The 18,809-nt window shown below is 61.1% G+C and overlaps 1 protein-coding gene across 3 annotated transcripts in view; it reads left to right on the top strand.

Annotated features, from left to right (window-relative positions):
* The first annotated feature begins 509 nt into the window (after positions 1–509).
* ITPR3 (inositol 1,4,5-trisphosphate receptor type 3) overlaps positions 510–18,809 on the top strand; it is a 37,790-nt gene continuing 19,490 nt past the window's right edge. Inside the window, exons 1-16 of one of the 3 annotated variants that reach the window (XR_009489455.1) lie at positions 510–977; positions 6,505–6,575; positions 9,543–9,664; positions 12,340–12,426; positions 13,136–13,294; positions 13,406–13,504; positions 13,589–13,672; positions 14,723–14,869; positions 14,955–15,050; positions 16,058–16,108; positions 16,553–16,695; positions 16,816–16,915; positions 17,198–17,358; positions 18,016–18,157; positions 18,364–18,525; positions 18,609–18,781. Coding sequence is in view for 2 of the 3 variants with exons in the window: in XM_059868074.1 (XP_059724057.1) it covers positions 889–977; positions 6,505–6,575; positions 9,543–9,664; positions 12,340–12,426; positions 13,136–13,294; positions 13,406–13,504; positions 13,589–13,672; positions 14,723–14,869; positions 14,955–15,050; positions 16,058–16,108; positions 16,553–16,695; positions 16,816–16,915; positions 17,198–17,358; positions 18,016–18,157; positions 18,364–18,525; positions 18,609–18,781 (1,886 nt within the window). In the remaining variant the exon portion in view is untranslated. The remainder of the gene's footprint in view (positions 978–6,504; positions 6,576–9,542; positions 9,665–12,339; positions 12,427–13,135; positions 13,295–13,405; positions 13,505–13,588; positions 13,673–14,722; positions 14,870–14,954; positions 15,051–16,057; positions 16,109–16,552; positions 16,696–16,815; positions 16,916–17,197; positions 17,359–18,015; positions 18,158–18,363; positions 18,526–18,608; positions 18,782–18,809) is intronic. The other 2 variants (XM_059868074.1, XM_059868075.1) reach the window with 2 other exon arrangements.

Raw genomic sequence — 18,809 nt, 5'->3', positions numbered from 1 at the left:
GCGAGTGGCAGAAAAATCCATCGAGAGCCGCCTCGGCCTCACCTGGAGCTCTCCCTGCTGCGGGACCGGGACCGGGACAGGGACAGGGAAGGGGATAGGGACCGGGACAGGGACAGGGACCTGCGGCTCCCACGGTGCCACCTGAGGAGGGGCTGCACCCAGGGGGCGGCACGGGAGGGGCCGGGGAACGAGCGGCGGCAGCACCCGCTCGCTGTCGCCGCTGGCTGCGGACGGTGCCCGGGGGGCTCCCCGCGACCCCCGAGCGCCCGGGGTCGTTCCAAGCGGGGCAGAGACCCCCGGGCTGGGGGCTCCGTGCTGGCTCTGAGCGGCCCGAGGTGGGGTCGTGCCGGGGCTCGGGGGTCGCGGAGCCGAACCGGGGCTGCCCGCGGGCACCGGGGCGCGCAGCCGCCGCCCCCCCCGGCGGGAGGCGGGTGCGGGGGTGGGGCCTCCGGTGCCCCCCCCCGTCCCGGACGGCCCCGGGTCCCCTCCCCGCTCGCTGCTGCCGGCGGGACTTCCTGATCCCGCCGCATTGGCCGCAGGTAGCGCAGCTGTGCGGGACGGGGCACGGACAGACGGACAGAGCCCATGCGGACCCTTAGCTGAGCTTCATCCCCCGCCCCCTCCTCCTCCTCCTCCTCGTCTTCCTCCTCCCTCCCTGCCCGGCTCCCTTCCTGCCCGGCACATGTAAAACTTGTGCGTGGGGCTCCGCTCCCGTCCCGCTCCCGGTGCTGCTGGCGGCAGGAGCCGGGCTGGGATCGTCCCCCGGCCGAGCAGAGACCCCTCCGCACCCCCGGAGCGGGGACCCCCCGGCTCCGCTGGCCCATGCTGGATTTCGGCCCGGGAAGGTGACTGCAGGAGGAAGCGGCGCCGCGCCGGGTCAGGGTAACCATGAATGAGATGTCGAGTTTCCTGCACATCGGGGACATCGTCTCCCTGTACGCCGAGGGCTCCGTCAATGGCTTCATCAGCACCTTGGGGTGAGCGAGGGGCTCCCGGGGCCGCCCCGCGGTGATTCCGGGGTGGACGGGACGGGACGGGCCAGCGGAGCCGGTGGAGCGCGGTGGGAAAAGGAGCCGGGAAGCTCCGGGCGCTCAGCAGGGACGGGGACAGGAGCCGGGCAGGGGGACGGGCTGTCCCCGGGCTCGTCCCCGGGCTCGCCCCCGGCTCCGGCTGCTGGCAGGGACAGGATGTGACCCTGGAGGGACCCTCAGCACCCCTTCCCCTGGCCAGAAGCGGCTTCCCCCCATTCAGGGGCTGAGGGGCTGAGATGGGTTTGAGCAGCGCGGGGTCGGTGGGGTGAGGACGGGGACATGTGGGGGTGACAGCCGGGCCAGCCGGGGCCCCTCCTGGGCACGGGGTCATTGTGCCGGAGGCAGTGGCGGCTCCCGCTGTCCCACTCAGTGTCGCACACAACCGGTGGCCAGCGGGAATCGCTGCCGGGGCACCAAGCCGGGCTGCCCGTGGGGCTGGGGGACAGGGCAGTGCCAGCTCCGGGCTGAGGCAGCTCGCTGGACGTGGCAGGACCGGCCGGGGGATCTCTGCCCAGCCCGGGGACCTGTCCCGTGTCACTCCTGCGGGCGGCTGGAGCCCCCCTGGGCACAGCCAGGCCAGCGATGCCCCTCTGCTCCCAGCGGGAATGTTTGCCCGGCGGCACCGGGACAGGGTGGGTGACAGGGAGGGCTCCGACAGGGCCGCCCCGGGGCACGGCTGGGTTTTTCCTTGCCCTGACTCAGGACCCCAAAGCGTGCCCGCAGCCCCAGGCAGGGGGCATGTGGGGCCGTGCCAGCTCCTGCCCCACGCTGCTGCGTGTAGGAGAGGCTGAGCTCAGGCAGGAATGCTGACTTGGATGGGATTCCTGGGGCAGGAGCTGCCCGGCTCTATAATCTGCACTGAATGCACTTGCTCCCACATGCCTGAGCTGCACATACCTGCGCCCACACGAGTTCCCTCAGCCACCACTGGGCACGCGTGGCACTGGGCTGCTGCCCACCGAGGCTCCCTCCACCTGGCTGCCCAGAAATGAGGTGCAGAAGTGCCCAGACTCCCCGTGTGTGCAGCCACAGTGCCGGGCAGCAGGTCCTGCAGGTGCAGCCTGTCTGTGCCAGCCCTTCCTGCATCCCCACGGGGGCTTTTGCAGAGCTCTCCTTGGAGCTGTCCCCAGGCAGGGGATGCTGAGCACTCCTCCAACCCCTTGGAAATGGGGTCTGCAGGAGGCTCTGCAGGGACCAGCGCTGGTTGTTGTCCCCAAGCACGTCCCAGTGGCTGAATTAGAAATGTGTGCGTTTTTCAGAGCTCTGATCCCTTTGCAGCTCTGGCCCTCGCATCCCTCTTTTTGCCAGGTGTTTTCCCAGACTTCCTCAGAAGCAGCAGAAGAGCAGGGCTTGCTTGGGGAGCCTCTTCTCCCTGGCCCAGCACATCCTCTTGGGCAGCCCCACTTCCCCAGGCTTCTGCATCCTGCAGGTTCATTCCCCCCTCCCTCCTAAAATCGTTTTCCCTGGTGCCCTGCGACACGGGAGACCCAACCGCACCTTAAATCACTCCTGCGATAAGGGACCAGGTGACTCACCGAGCGTCTCCTCCTGCCACAGGGACCTTCCTTAGCTCATTTGCAAGGCAAACAGCTCCACCAGCCCACGCGGCCGCCCTGCGGAAGCTTTCCTGACATCCTTCCTCGTGGAGGGGCTGGCTCTGGGCTGTGGGATCGCCTGGGGTCTGCAGAGGGATCCTCTCTTTAGGGGGGACACGGAGTGTCCCCAGGTGTTGATCACCAGTGTCACATTAAGGGTGGCTGCTGTGACATCCCTGTGGAGCCTCCGGGGGTCTCCGGGGTGTGGGGTGGAGGTGGGGGGAGCCCTGCAGCTCCCCAAATCTCTCAGTCGGGCACGAACCCTCCCTTTCACCCCCTCTTTGCTCAAGAGCAGGAAAAACATCCCGGGCCGGGCGTGGAGCTCAGGCTGGGCTCGGGGGGGCTGCCAAGATACCCAAACCAGCCCAAATGCTGGGGTCAGCCCCATGGAGCTCAGGCTGGGCTCGGGGGGGCTGCCAAGATACCCAAACCAGCCCAAATGCTGGGGTCAGCCCAAAGCAGAGCCCTGGGAAGGCAGAACCGGGCTCAGGGCTGCTCACAGTGACCCTGGTGGGGCTGGGGCACGGGATGGGCAGATTGGAGTGGCCAGAAGAGGTTTTGGGGATGTGATTTTGTGCTGCCCCATCCCTGCCAGGCTCCTTTTGTGCTGCCCCATCCCTGCCAGGCTCCTAGAACCCTTCAGGGGTTCAGGTGCTGGCAGAGGGGAAGGCTCGGTGACAAACCCAGCTGGGGGTTGGGAGGCTGTTTCAGGTGAAATCACACCTGTGCCTGTGGTTGCAGGTGGATTTCGGGGTGGAGCAGCTCGGGGAGATGCAGTTGGTTAAAGGGTAACTCCAGCTCCGCCGGGTCAGGATGATCCCGTCCCTGCCGGGGGGAGGAGGAGGAGGAACCCGAGCCCTCCTGGCAGCGGGACAGCACCAAAAAGCTGCATTTTTGTGGCTGTCCCTCTCACTTTACTCTCTCCTCCCTGGGGCAGTGCCCTGCGGGTGCCAGAGGGGCTGACCCGGCTCCGCGGCCACCAACGAGCTCTCATCACCCTCCTCTTCCTCCTCCTCCTCCTCCTCCTCATTTTCCTCACCTCAGGGTTTGCTGAGCTTTCTCTTGGGGTTCTCCTGGCTCTGTTGGGGTTTCCCTTCTCCCAGAGCTCCCTGGCATGCCCAAACCCTCCTTGGCATCATCTGTGCCACATCTGGGGAAGGTTTCTGCCCAGCCCAGCGGGCTCCAGCTGGGGGCCGACGCCGAGGAGGGCTCGGGACGGTCCGACTGCCCCGGATTTTGGACGAGCTCCTTCTCCCCTGACCTCGGGGAAGGCTCTGTCTCGCACGAGGCCAAACGCGCTGGCCCCGGGCCAGGGAATCACTTTGTGCTCCGGGTTTGGAAGCACCAGGAAGCCCCGCTGGAAGCCCGGGGCTAAGTAAGAGCCGGCCAGATGCTCGCCCGCACCTTGAGGGGCTCATCAGCGGCGGATCTCTCCCCTCCTGCTCCCGGAGGGGTGAAATTTGGAGTGGCAAAATGACCTTGCATGGGCGCATCCCGCCTCCTGCCTCGCTCAGGATCCTCCTCCCGACGCTTGGACACCGTTTCCCCATTGAAAGGTGCCCTGGCACATCCCCGCTGCTCTTTGGGGAGCTTCCCTGGCCCATCCCACCGCGGGAATGCCGGTTCTTAGCGGGAGCGTGTCCCGGCCCCAGCAGCCTCCCAGGTGACTCATGTCCACTCTGTCAGAATCCCTTTTTTTTTTTTTTTTTTTGTATTTTACAGCAAATTTTTAGCTGAGGAATGTTCGGCCAGAGTATCAGTTTAATAAAAGAACACTTCACGTTCCTGCCGAGCGTGTAATCCTGGGATTAAAGATGCTGGAACTGCCTTGAGATCGTTAACTAATTAAGACTTCCAGGCTGGCAGGTCGCTGTCTCTAATCCTGCCCGGTGGAGCAAGGGGAGCAGGGCCCAGTGGAGGGAGAGCCTCCCCTGCTTTTTTCTTCAGTGCTGAAAATAAACCTGGCAGGTCAGACACTTCCCCAGGGACCCCCAGCAATAAGAGTGGAGGATTTAGGAGTTAAAAGTGTCCAGGTGAATCGAACCTTTCTGCCTCCGTGGGAGCTGGGGATGTGCTGAGGGTCAGGGCTTCACTCCCTGAGCCCCACCCGTGGGCTGGTGTCCTCAGCCCTCAGTGCTTTTTGCTCCCAGGCACATCCCAAGGGTTTGTTCTGCCCTGGCCCCCCTCAAAAGAACAGAACAGAAACCAAAAGTGCCCCCGAGTGACACCAGGGCTGGGCTGGGGCTTTGCATGTCCCCTGTGGTGCTGCAGCTGCTCTGGTTTTTCCTCTTTCCCTCTTTCCTTCCCAAGGCTCTGCAAGAATCTGGGAATGTCCCTGGCTACTTCCCTGCTGTCCCAACCCAAGGAAAAGGTGTTTGGACAGCCCCAACCCCCCTGGTTTGCAAAGCCCAGGCAGCCCTGTCTGCCCACAGCTCCTGGGTTTGGGGTTTTTCCAACCTTCCAGGTCTTTGCTAACGGTTTTGAAGCTTCTGCTGCCACCAGGCAAATTGCTTTTCTCTCTTTCTGTGAGATGTGAGGCGCAGAAAGCAGCACAGGGGTGTCAGAGCCCAGTGCCAGCCCACGCCTCCTCACAAGGACACAGCAGCTCGGGGTCCCCGGGGTCCCCATCCATCAGCACCGAGGCCAAATTCCTCTCTGCCGAGCCAGAGGAATTCTCCCCTCCTCCAGAGAGTGGCTGGGCTGAGGGAAGGAGGCTGGAGCTGCGGGTGGGATGGATCTGCTCGGGTTTTTAGCCCTTTGCAGAGCCATCTCCAGCCATTTTCGGGTTCTTTGGGGGACACCACGAGTCCCTTGGGGGCGGTGGGGACAGCACAGGCTCTGCTTTGCCTTTGCCTCACTGCTCCAGGCTGTCCCTGCCTGCCTGTCTCAGGGACAGAGCTGTGGATTGTCCCTCCAGGGGAGCACTGCTGGCCATTCTCTCATCCTCCTGTGGATGGGGACAGGCTTCCCTCTCCCTCTCCCTGGCAGGAGCAGAGTTTCTCCTGCTGCTGCAGCTTCCCAGGGCTGGGGAAAGCGGGCGAGCAGGTACAGCCTGTCCTGCTGGAGCTCCCAGTTCCCTCCCAGCTCAGGGAGCCCCTCGGGCCATGCTCCCCCCTCTGATCCCCCTGCCTGCCAGGCTCTGCTTTGCTCTTCTCCCTAACTCTGAAAAGCAACGTGCCACCCACCCCAAAATCAGCCCCCAGCACCCAAGGCCAAGCCTGTCCCACCCACCCCAAAATCAGCCCCCAGCACCCAAGGCCAAGCCTGTCCCACCCACCCCAAAATCAGCCCCCAGCACCCAAGGCCAAGCCTGAGGGATTTTGCTCAACGCTGAGAAAACAGAGGTGGGCAGGGAGGAGACACAGAGCCTTGATCTGATGGGCACAGCCTGGAGCTCTGATCAGATAATAATTAATAACTGGGTTTGGGGGGCCCTGCCACCTCCGTGCACAGCTCTGCACCTTCTGTGTCCCCGTGGGAAGAGTTCCCAGCCAGACAGGGAGAGCTGGTGGATGGAACTGAACTCCTCCTGTTTTTGCTGGATGAAGGGTGCAATAACAGAGCTCTGTGTGCAGGGGGGAGAGCTGGGCAGGGCAGGGTCCCCTCTGGCACAGGTCACCCTGCAAAGGGCCTGCAGTGACTGCCACGAGCCCTTCCTGTCCCTCACTGCTGTACCAGCCCCGTGTGCCCGAGGCAGGGCATGGAAAACACCCAGGGAAGCAGAGGGAACCGAGGCAGGGGGGGCTTGCCTCCTGAGGAATATTTATGGGTGGGAAACAGGAGGTGCAGCTTTGGATTTGTCACTCTGGGCCACGACAACCACTCTGCACCCTCAGCCCTGCTGCTCCTGACCCTGCTCCTGCTTTTTGTCCCCTCAGGCTGGTGGATGATCGCTGCGTGGTGGAGCCGGCAGCTGGAGACCTGGACAACCCCCCCAAGAAATTCCGAGGTGAGGCTGGGGCAGCTCCAGCTCTGGGAGCAGCACTGGGGCCAGTCCTGGGCCTGAGCATCCACCTGGGATGGGATCCATGGGATGGGATCCATGGGATGGGGGCACAGCTCTGCCCTGTGCTGCACCCACCTGAGAGGTGCAGGCGTGCTGCTGACTGCCCCAAGTGCTCAGGGTGCTCCACACTCAGGAAAGGGCCCAATCCCAGCAGGATTTGAGTGCCTGGATCACACAGCCAGGGAGCAGAGAGCTAGGAAATCTCCCCAAACCTGTGACTGGGGTGTTGGATTTGGGTTGGTTTAGGGCAGCTGCTCCTTTCGTCCCCCTTGTTGTCATTTTATGTCTTCTTTTAAATAAGATTTTTAAAATATTGATTCCCCACTCTGCCTTGTGCCTCCACCTTTTTCTCAGTGGCTTTAACAGCACCCATCCCCCTGACCACAATCCTTTCCCCCCAACACCCCAAAACATCTCAAGACATCAATTCTTCCACTCTCTCAGGACCCCACCAAGCAGCGACCTGCCTCTCCACGGGATTCATTACCATTAATTTATTCATTTACCTAATTAACAACCCACCCAGCACCTCCAGCATCCCCCAGCACCTCCATCCCCAGATTCCCCCCTGGGCTGGATGCTCAGCAGCCGCCCCGTCCCCCTGCCTGGCCGTGCACGTGGCTCCAATCTCTTTTCCAGGCGCAGGTTTTTGGGTTCAGCCCTGCTCTCTGCGCTCCCTATCAGGATATCCAGCTGTTTGTTTTAATGGCCGGAAAGGTAGAGCTCTCCCTGCTCGATAGCCATCGCCTGCAGCGAGGTGGAAACAACGGCCTGGGGCTGCTCCCTGGCCCCGAGGCTGCTGCAGGGGATTTTCGTGCTCTGTCGCCGTCCCCACATCCTGTGGCCGGACCCTGCCCTATCCTGAAGCTCACACGGGTCGTGCCGGGGCTTCCCGCTGGGAAAACAGGAGCCTCCCGCCGAGCTCAGCTCCAAAAGGTCCTTTGGAAATGCCAGAACCCACCTGGGAGCTGCTCCTGCCCGGCTCTGCCTCCGAGGGACGCTCCACACCTCTCACTTATTTGTTTTTCATTCCTTGTGGTTTCTCCCCCTGCCGAGGCTCTTCCCAGCCCAGCTCAGGCACGGCAGGAAAAGCTCCCACCCTCCCAGGCAAGGGGACAGCAGGACCCTCAGCTGTGCCACTGCTGTCCCTAGCTCCCCAAGGACTCACCTGCAGATTTTGCCCTCCAAAGCCTCTCTGTGTGGAAAGTTTTGCCCCCAGCCCTCTCTGGGTTGAAGTTTTGCCCCCAAAGCTACTCTGCATTGAAATTTTGCCCCCAGAGCTTCTCTGGATGGAAGTTTTGCCCCCAAAGCCACTCTGGGTTGAAGTTTTGCCCCCAAAGCCACTCTGGGTTGAAGTTTTGCCCCCAAAAGCCACTCTAGGTAGGAGGTTTTGCCCCCCAGCCCTCTCTGGGTTGAAGTTTTGCCCCCAAAAGCCACTCTGGATGGAGGTTTTGCCCCCTCTGGCCCCTCTGGCTCCTGGCAGGTCAGCCCCACATCCCCCTCTGAGCTGCCCACTCTGGGCACTGCTGGTGCAGGAGCTTCCTTCACCTCCCCTCTTTTCCACCCCAGCCCATTTTCAGAAATCTGGCCGTGCTGTAGCCCAGGTACCCAAACCTCCTGCCCCCAGCACAAGCTGTGCCGGAGATTTTCCACACACACACAGCCGCCACCGTGCCTCAGTTTCCCTCCTTGCAAAGCTGAGCTCAGAGCTGAGCCAGGCTTAGAGCCGGGCCTTGAATTCACAGCCATTTCAGAGTCACTGGGCTGGGGTTTTTTACCTCCCCTTGGCTTCTCCTTCCCACCAGCACCTTTCACAGCAGCTCCCATTAATTACCCATTAATTACCCATTAACGGAGCCCCGTGCAGGTGCTCAGGGGGGGCTCACGGCCACTGCCCCGGCCCTGGGGGCTGCTCTGGCTGCTTGGCACGGGGCTGGCAAAGGAGAAGTGAAACCTGGCCCTGCCCCAGCCGGTGAGAGCCGCGCTCAGCGCTGCCCCAGTGGCACTCCCAGGTAAATAAACACGGGCTCGGGCCCGCCGCCAGCCAGGGAAGGGACTTTGTTTTTGTTGTTTTTTAAATTTTCTTTTTTGTGTCTGAACTTTCTGGGCTGCTATTTCAGGCATAATTAGGGCGATTCAGGCTGCAGAGCCCTTCCTGCCCTTCCAGCTCGGGAAGGGGGTTGGGAGATGTGAGGGCCGCCTTGTCTCCAGACATCTGCTCTCCTGCTTCAGTTCCCAAAGCCTGGCCCTGGGTGTCTGTGCTTCCCGCCCACCATCCTGGGGGAAAACAGGCGAACTGGGGCAATCTGCAGTGCAGGGAGGGTTTGGAGGAGCTGGGATGCCTCTTGTGCATCCTTCAGGAGCTTGAAATAGAGCTGCTGACAGCGAGGTTTCGGGAGCGGGCGCTCGCAGCATCCAGTGCTGGTGATCCAGGTCACGGAGGGATGGGCGTGTGTGTCCCAATGGCATGGCCACCACAGGCTCCTTCCACAGCTTCTGCAGGCTCAGGGTGTCCCGTGGGTGACAAGGGACATGGAGGTGGCTGGTGGTGTCCCAGCCTCCCTCCCGGATCCCTCCCGCCGGGATCCTCTCCTCATTTGGTGCAGCTGGGCTCCATCAGAGCTCCTTCTCCCCCCTGAAGTTTTCCTTCCCGACCAGCACAGCCATTTCCGATGGGAACACTTCTAATCATGAGTCCAAGCAGTGCAGTAATTCCTGGACTCATTATTTATCCTGATTTAAAGCCAACCCAGCAGCCAGCACACGGTGCCGTGACCTCCACCAGTCCTCCCTCGCTGATTGGGGGTCCATCGTCCATCCCAGGAGTGTCCCTGCCCCTCGGTGACATTGGCCCTGCTGGGGACACCCTGGTGGCTGCTGCAGCCTCATCAGGCTCTGCTCTGTTCCCAGATTGCCTCTTCAAAGTGTGTCCCATGAACCGCTACTCTGCCCAGAAGCAGTACTGGAAGGCCAAGCAAACCAAGCAGGACAAGGACAAGATCGCCGACGTGGTGCTGCTGCAGAAGCTCCAGGTGAGCAGGAGCGAGGAGCCCAGAGCTGGCAGTGCCCACCAGCTGGCTGGCTGATGGCATCCAGACCTCTGGTGATGCTGGTTTGGGATTTCCAGCTGTGTTTTTCCCCTTGTCCCCTGCCCAGCCATGGCTGTGTCACCCTCCTGGTGCTTCTTCCTGTGGCAGAGGAGCTCTGTGAGTGCAGCCCTGCACCCTGGGGCACCCCAGGGCACCCTTAAGCACCCCAGGACAGTCCTCAACACCCCAGAGCACACTTCAGCATTTCAGGACACCCAGGGCACCCCAGAGCACCTTTCAGCACCCTGGGACGCCCCTCAGCACCCCAGGACACCCCTCAACCCCTTGGGACACCCACATAGGAGGGAGCCCTGCTTCCAGGACGTGCTCCAAAGGGCTGGGGAAGGGAAAAGCTCCCGTTGGCTTCCCCCAGCTTTGGCCAGGGCCCACATCAAACATTGCACAACGGCCTCAGGCAGCTGGCGAGGCCCCGCCGATGATTCATAAAACCGAGGCTGGGGAGAGATTTCACTAAATCATCTCATCGGGCCTCCAGCCCAGCCCCAGCCCCGCCATCCCCAGCTCTGCCTCGGGCAGGGGGGGCTGAGCAGTGCCAGGACAGGGTGTTCTGCCTGGAGGTGCCAGGGCAGGGTCAGTGCCTGCTCCGTGCCCAGCCCTGCGTGGTCACTGGCACACAGAATCCCCATTTTCCTGCTCCCCTCAGCCAGGCTTGTAACGTCACAGCTGTCCTGGCCTCGAGTGGTCCCAGAGGCTCATTTCTGAGCCTGATTGATTGCACCTTGGTTAGGGCTTGTCTTAAAGAGGTTCTGCCATTTCCTGGCTCCTTTCTGCTGCTCCCGGTGTTTCCCTTCGTGGCCGGAGCTCAGCCCAGCCCTGCCGAGCTCTGCAGGCCCTGGGCTGCAGCCTGGCCCTCATCAGGGAGGTGAGAAACAGGCTGAGAACATCTCCCAGCCCACGGAGATGATTTCCTGAGGCAGGAGCAGCCAGGTCTGGAGTGGAGGAGCCCTGCCTGTGATGCCCGTGGTTGCCTTTCTAAGCTCGTGCCCCTCACTGCTGGGCTTCAGTGGGTTTAAACTCTGTTTTCTTCACACAAAACAGCTCAGACAGGCTGGGAGGGCTTTCCAGCCCCTCTGCTGATGTCCCCCAGCCCTCCCCAGTGCCCTGTGGGCATCCCTGACTGGGCTTGGGGACAGACCCTCCCCATCCAAGGGACAGTACGGGAGCATCAGCCCTGGGAACTCGAGTGCTTGGGGCAGCCAGCTGCCACTGCCAGCCCCCCGACTGCTGGCTCAGATCTGGAGGGAGATTTAGGATATCTGAGGTGCTGGATCTCCCATCAGAGCTGTGCTGCTCCCTGGGGTTGTTGATAAACTCCCAGAGCAGCATTGGTGTGGGATTTCTCGGGGTGGGTTTGTTCTGATGGCAGCAGTCACCATTGCAGGGTGACCCCAGGTGGCACCCAGAGCTCTGTGGAGATGGAGGGTGACCCCAGGTGGCACCCAGAGCTCTGTGGGGATGGAGGGTGACCCCAGGTGGCACCCAGAGCTCTGTGGGGACAGGTACCAGGCACATTCAGAGCCCTCATCTCCTTGAGCAGTCAGGACCTGCAGCCCCATCCTCCCTCCCAGTGCCAAGCCGTGATTCCAGATGTTTCCCAACTCCTCTGCCCTCAGGTGAAAGGGGTGAGAGAAGGATGGGAAAGCACAGAGGCTCTCCCAGCTCCATCCCTCGCTGTTTCCCATCTTCCCATCTCAGTTTTGGGGAGCCCTGGGCTGGAGCTGCCCGGGCCGTGCCCAGCCTGGCGCCGGGGCTGTCGGCGCTCCCTCGCCATTCCCAGATTTGCTGTGGGAGCAAATTCCTGCCTCGCTCCTCACGTGTCAACATCCCGTCACCGCTCTGAGTGCCAGAGCCAGAGTGGAAAATCTCTGTGGTTTTGGAGAGGGGCTGCTGAGCCTTCTTCACTCCTGGGGACACCTCCTGCAGCAGCAGGTCCAGGCCTGCTCCATCTCTGGGCATGGCACCGCTGGCACTCCGCCCTTGGCTGCTTGGCTTTGGTGCTGCCAAGAGCCCCCAGTGCCCACATCCCCTGTTCTGGGTGCTGCCAAGAGCCCCCAGAACCCACATCCCTTGTTCTGGGTGCTGCCAAGAGCCCCCAGTGCCCACATCCCCTGTTCTGGGTGCTGCCAAGAGCCCCCAGTGCCCACATCCCCTGTTCTGGGTGCTGCCAAGAGCCCCCAGTGCCCACATCCCCTGTTCTGGGTGCTGCCAAGAGCCCCCAGTGCCCACATCCCCTGTTCTGGGTGTTTGACCCCCATCCCCAGCCTGAGCCCAGCACCCTTGTTCGGTGTAACCCCAAAACCTGCTATCCTGGGGGAATTTTGGTGCCATTTTCGTCCCTATCCTAGTTTTTAAAGTCCTCCATGGAAAGCCCTCATGGCCTTCCCAGGGCTGGTCAAGGCCACACCTTGGCCCTGGGCTGAGCTCTTGGATGGGCCTGGGCTGTAATTCCTGGTTGAATTCATCCCTGCTGTGGCCCTGGGGACCACCCAGATCCCAGCCCATCCCAAAGCCAAGGCTGGGAGTGACCCTGCTGGGATTTGCTCCTGGGGAGGGAGGAGGGTGCTGCTCCACCCTGAGCTCTTCTCCTTTTGGAGCAGCACGCGGCCCAGATGGAGCAGAAGCAGAACGAGACGGAGAACAAGAAGGTGCACGGGGACGTGGTGAAGTACGGGAGCGTCATCCAGGTACGGGGGCAGCAGGGATCCAGCACGGATCAAACGTGGATCCAGCACGGATCAAACGTGGATCCAGCACGGATCAAACGTGGATCCAGCACGGATCAAACGTGGATCCAGCACGGATCAAACGTGGATCCAACACGGGTCAAACGTGGATCCAGCACGGATCAAACGTGGATCCAGCACGGATCAAACATGGATCCAGCACGGATCAAACGTGGATCCAGCACGGGTCAAACGTGGATCCAGCACGAATCAAACGTGGATCCAGCACGGATCAAATGTGGATCCAGCATGGATTAAACATGGATCCAGCATGGGTCCACTATGGATCAAACATGGATCCAGCACAGATCAAACATAGATCCAGCAGGGATCAAACGTGGATCCAGCACAGATTCAGCACGGGTCCATCATGGATCCAGTGCAGGTCCAGCACAGATCTATCACGGGTCCAGCCCAGATCTGGCATGGGTCCAGCAGGGATCAAACATGGATCCAGCCCAGATCTAGAATGGGTCCAGCACAGATCTAGAACAGGTCCAACATGGATCCATCACGAATCCAACATGGATCCAGCACAGATCCAGCAGAGATCCAACATGGATCCATCACGGATCCAACATGGATCCAGCACAGATCCAGCACATCTGGGAAGGCTTGGTGGTGCCTTGGGGGCTGCAATTCTCATCTCCCCCACCCTTGGCTCCTCCAGCTGCTGCACATGAAGAGCAACAAGTACCTGACGGTGAACAAGCGGCTGCCGGCGCTGCTGGAGAAAAACGCCATGCGGGTGACCCTGGATGCCACCGGCAACGAGGGCTCCTGGCTCTTCATCCAGCCCTTCTGGAAGCTCAGGAGCAACGGGGATAACGTGAGCACAGGGCCCAGCAGTCCCTGAAGGAGTGTGCAGAGAGCTCCGTGCCTGGGCTCGGCTCCACACCCAGGTCTCATCCTCCTGCCCTTTTCCCATTTTGCTCCCCAGGTAGTTGTGGGAGACAAAGTCATCCTGAACCCCGTGAACGCCGGGCAGCCGCTGCACGCCAGCAACTACGAGCTGGCTGACAATGCTGGCTGCAAGGAGGTACAGGAGGGGCTGGTTTTTTCCTTCTTTTTTCCTTTTTTTTCCTTTGTCCTGGGGTCCTGACCGTGTTCTCTTGCTCTGTAGGTGAACTCGGTCAATTGTAACACCAGCTGGAAAATCAACCTGTTCATGCAGTTCTGTGACCACATGGAGGAAGTGCTGAAGGGGGTAAGGAAGGAGGTTTGGCTGCATGGACCCGACAGGCTCTGGGGGGCAGGACGTGTGAGCAGCCACCTGGCGCTGTGACAAGGGCACAAAAGAGCTGCTGCCTTCAGGGCTGTAATTCCTGCTTGAATTCATCACCTGGAGAACAGCACAGTGAGGCGGAGCGGGATATTTTAGGATCTGCTGGCAGCAGGGAGCTGAGGGCACAAATTACCGACCTCAGGGTGTTGAATTGACTTTTGGGGACAGCCCCACGCAGTGCCAGCAGTGGCCTCTTGTGCAGGGACAATTCCAGCTGCTCAGCCATGCAGCAGGGTGGCTGTTGCCTGGGAAAGGAACTTTCCCTGCTGAGCTATTGTTCAGGGCCTGAAGTCCTCCAGGAAGCAGCTGGATGGATGTGGATTGTTGGGATCTTGCAGCCCTTCATCCCCAGGCCCTGTGCTTATCCCAGCTTCCCACATCCTCCTTCCCGGGGTGTTAATGCCTTAAACAGATCCATGAGCAGAGCCTCTGCCTGCTCCAGGGCTGGAAAGTTATGGATTCACATCCATTTATCCCCTGGGGGTGGAAGCAGAAGGTCACTGCATGGATAAGGGGAGTGATGGCAATGCAGGGTGCCTGTGCCCTGTCCTCTGGGCTCAAAGGAGCATTTGAGCTGCCTGGGGCAGGTTTTAGTAGAGCTCCAGGAGGTTGGGTGGGAAGAGGTGACAGTCCCCCTGGTCCCCAGGGTTCCACAGTCCTGCCATGCAGCTGGGAGCTGTGTCCAGGAGGAATCCTGTCCTCTTTGCAGCATGAGGGGTCACAAGAGGAGATGGCATTGCAGGAGAGTCATGGAGAAATTTCTCCACTGACTGAGTGGTTAAACATGGGAACAGGCTCCCCAGGACAGTCACCATCCCTGGGAGTGTTCCAAAATGAGCAGACAATCACTTCAGGATACGGTTTGGTGGGCATGGTGGTGAAAGATTGGATTTAATCATCTTGGAGGTCTTTTCCAACCTGAACGACTCCAGGATTCTTTGACCCTGACCCTCACCCTGTGTCCTGGTGCAGGGGGATGTGGTGAGGCTGTTCCACGCTGAGCAGGAGAAGTTCCTCACCTGTGATGAGTACAAGGGCAAGCTGCACGTCTTCCTCCGCACCACCCTGCGCCAATCTGCCACCTCGGCCACCAGCTCCAACGCCCTGTGGGAGGTGGAGGTGAGCAGGGAGGGTATGGAGGGGCTGTTTGGAGCTGTCCCAGCCCCTGCTGTGCTGTGGCTGAGCTCTCCCCTGCCTCTCCCAGGTGGTTCACCACGACCCGTGCCGAGGGGGAGCCGGGCACTGGAATGGCTTGTACCGCTTCAAGCACCTCGCCACGGGCAACTACCTGGCAGCAGAGGTAAGGGGGGGGCAGAGGGGTGCAGGAACGTGCCCTGGGGCTGTGGCACCCCTTGCAAAGGCAGTGCCCACCTCGGGCAGGGAGTGATGCCCAGCGTTTCCTCTGGTCCTCTCCAGTTTGCTCCGGGAGCCCCTGTGACTCCTCCTTGCTGGCAGGAGATGTTGACACCTGACCACCATCATCATTTACCTGGTTTAGGACCAAAGTTTCCCCCCTGAAATCCCCCAGTGAAGGGGATCACTTGCTCAGATGGCTGGGTTTGGCTCCTTTTCTGGCCCAGGGGGACAGGAGAGGGTGGCTGGGGCGTTTCTGTGCTCACCCCATGCCAAGGGACTGACTGGCACAGCCCAGTGCATCAGAAGTAGGATGTGACTCATCCTGCTGTCCTCACCTGGCAGAGGGTGGGGGCAAAATCTGAGTCTGGAAGCACCATCTGCCAGGTTTTTCTGCTCCCTTTTAAGGCCAGCTCGAGGCCTCCTGATTGAGGCACAAAGGAATCATTGCACTTGGATTCTGGGGTGTGTCTGGCACTGCCAGCACCGAGGGCTGTGCTCTGCTGCCAGGGCAGCTGGGACATCCTGGGGATGCTCCCCAGCTCCCAGGACCTTTCCATCACTGCTGGATGGAAACCAGCAGACACTGGGGCTCTGAAATGAGTGCTTTAAACCCAAAGACACTCTGTTAACACTTGAAGAGAAAAGAAGATCTCAGACTGAGCCCATCCTGGGCTGGTGCTGCTCACTGGGAGCTCAGCCTGGAGTCTCCAGGGAGTTCTTGCTGCCACACAGAGCCCAGGTTGGCTCCCCTGGGCTCCCCCATCCTCCTCCCAGGGCTGGGACACCGTGCACTGGGCGCAGGTCACATCCTCCAGCCCCACCCGGGCAGGTTTCCCTCTCTGCTGTGTTCAGGGAAGGCAGGAACAGGGATCCCACACCATCTCCAGGGGTTTGGAGGGACTGAGCAGGAGGACTGACAGCTGCTTTTCATCTCCCTCTTTAACTTTTCAGGAAAACCCAAGTTATAAAGGAGACGTGGCTGAGCCCAAAGCAGCGCCCACGGTGAGCAGAACCGCTGCTGCCGCTGCCCCAACCACGCCAGCTCTCAGCCAGGGCCTGAAAACAGGGAAATGCCCCAAAACAGAGCCCTCTGAGGGGACTATGGCCGAGTTTGTCCCACGGTGCCAGCCCAGCATCCCCTGCCCTGCACTTAGAGCAGTGTCCCCACTGTGAGAGGGCCCTGCCAAAACCTCTCAGAGGGGTCCCAGTGCATGTTGGCTCCCCAGGCCATGGGGAAATGCTTGAGAGAGCTGGATGTTCAGGGGCTTTTCTGTGCTGTTGGTGAGGTTTGGATCAGGGGTGGCCTCGTAGCTCAGGTGCATCCATGCTGCTTGTGCTCCACTCATGTGAGGCTCAGCCCCAGCAAAGCTTCTGCTGCATCCCCCCGATGCCCTGGGCACAGGGGACCCCCAAGCCGGGCTCAGAGACCCCCTCCCCACCGTGCAGGGGGGCAGCAGCCGTGCCAGCCGCAGGAACACCGGGGAGAAGATCAAGTACAGGCTGGTGGCCGTGCCCCACGGCAACGACATCGCCTCCCTCTTCGAGCTGGACCCCACCACGCTGCAGAAGACGGATTCCTTCGTCCCACGGTAGGGCAGCGGGGTCGGGGTCAGGGAGGAGGCTGAGTGCTGGGGGAGGGCAGTGCTGGCGTGTCCCCGTGGCAGGACACTCTGTGGGGGTCACTCAGCAGGACATTGTGCTGTTGGCAGGAACTCCTACGTGAGGCTGCGCCACCTCTGCACCAACACCTGGATCCAGAGCACCAACGTGCCCATCGACATCGATGAGGAGAGGCCCATCCGCCTCATGGTACAGCCCTGCTCCCTCTTCCCTCCCTGGGCTTAATCCCTGCTCCCCGAGAGCTCTTAGGGTGCTCCTTCCCTCCCAGCACCCAGGGACTGAAACACCCTGGATGATCCCAAGGGGTGGGTGGACACCGGCCTGGAGCCCACCCCAGTCATCCAGAGCCCACCCCAGCCCCTCTGATGGGGACAAACTGGATCATTGATGTCAACAGGGGTGGTGGCAGATGGTGGGGACATGCCTGGCATGGCCCTGTCTGTGTGATGCTGCTTCTCTGTTGCTTCCCAGCTGGGCACGTGCCCCACCAAAGAGGACAAAGAAGCTTTTGCCATCGTCTCCGTGCCCGTGTCTGAGATCCGGGACCTGGACTTTGCCAACGACGCCAGCTCCATGCTGGCCAACGTGGTGGAGAAGATGAACGAGGGTTTCCTCAGCCAGAACGACCGGAGGTAAAAGGCCCCTGGGAGATGGGGCCGTGCTGGGCTCCTCCAAGGGCTCCCCAGCAGGACAGGGCCCCTGCCTGGTGCTGGTGCCAGTGCTGCCCTTGCTTCCCTGCCCACAACCCCAATCCACGCCTGCTTCTCCCAGAAGCCTGGCGAGGAAACTAGATAACGGCTCAGCCCCGCTCTGGCCCCTCCTAGAAAAATATCCTAGAAAAATATCTTAGAAAAATATCTGAGGGGCTGGGAGATGGCCCCACGATAGGGGCAGCCGCCTTAGTCACTGTATTATTTTTAGGTGGGTGGGTTCTTGGTGCTTCCTGAGCAAACACTGATCCCTGTGGGACAGAGCGAGTGGCTTCCGCCCTGCCAGCCTGGCCCACGGGGGTGACCACAGGGGTGACCACAGGGGCAGAGGCATTAAATGCAGAATCCCTGGTGTAAGCCACAAGCAAAGCCCCCCTGACATTCACCTTGGCCCATATAGGAACCATAGGGGCTGCAGATCCAGCCATTGACCTCCATCAGGGAGTGCAGGATCAGCCAGCAGCTCCCCTGGCAGTTTCTGAGGCTCTTTGGTCCCCAAAACCCACCAGCATCACTGCAGGGACCTGAGTTTGGGCAGGTGAGCAGCTCCTAGCCCACTCACCCCGTGTCCCTTTGCAGGTTTGTGATCCAGCTGCTGGAGGACTTGGTGTTTTTTGTCAGTGATGTCCCCAACAATGGCCAGAACGTGCTGGACATCGTGGTGACCAAGCCCAACCGGGAGCGGCAGAAGCTGATGCGGGAGCAGAACATCCTGAAGCAGGTGGGTGGCCCTGGGGCCCTGCATCCCAGCAAGGCTGGGACATGTCCTGTGGACATGTCCTGTCCTGCTCAGGGCCACTCTGGGGGCCAGAGGGATGGAAAACACCACAGGGAAGGGTCTGGCCTTCAGCTCATGCCACAGTGTCCAGCCATGCACGGGGGGCTGGTGTGGAGCAGGACACAGCCCTGATTTCTGCTTTTGGGCAGATCTTTGGGATCCTGAAGGCCCCTTTCAAGGACAAGGGCGGGGAAGGGCCCCTGGTGAGGCTGGAAGAGCTGTCGGACCAGAAGAACGCTCCCTACCAATACATGTTCCGCCTGTGCTACCGCGTGCTCCGGCACTCCCAGGAGGATTACCGCAAGAACCAGGTGCCGGGAGGGGACTCCCCATCCCTGTGGATCCTCAGGGGCGCAGGGGGACATCGCTCACAGCCCCTCTGTGCCCACTGCAGGAGCACATTGCCAAGCAGTTCGGGATGATGCAGTCCCAGATCGGCTACGACATCCTGGCCGAGGACACCATCACGGCCCTGCTGCACAACAACCGCAAGCTGCTGGAGAAGCACATCACCAAGACCGAGGTGGAGACCTTCGTCAGCCTGGTGCGCAAGAACCGCGAGCCACGGTGCGTGGGGGGCTCTGCGGGGCAAGAG

This window comes from Haemorhous mexicanus, chromosome 25 (assembly GCF_027477595.1).
Source record: "Haemorhous mexicanus isolate bHaeMex1 chromosome 25, bHaeMex1.pri, whole genome shotgun sequence".
NCBI lineage: Eukaryota > Metazoa > Chordata > Aves > Passeriformes > Fringillidae > Haemorhous > Haemorhous mexicanus.
The sequence above is the reverse complement of the archived record's forward strand: the minus strand, read 5'-3'. Positions and strand labels throughout refer to the sequence as shown.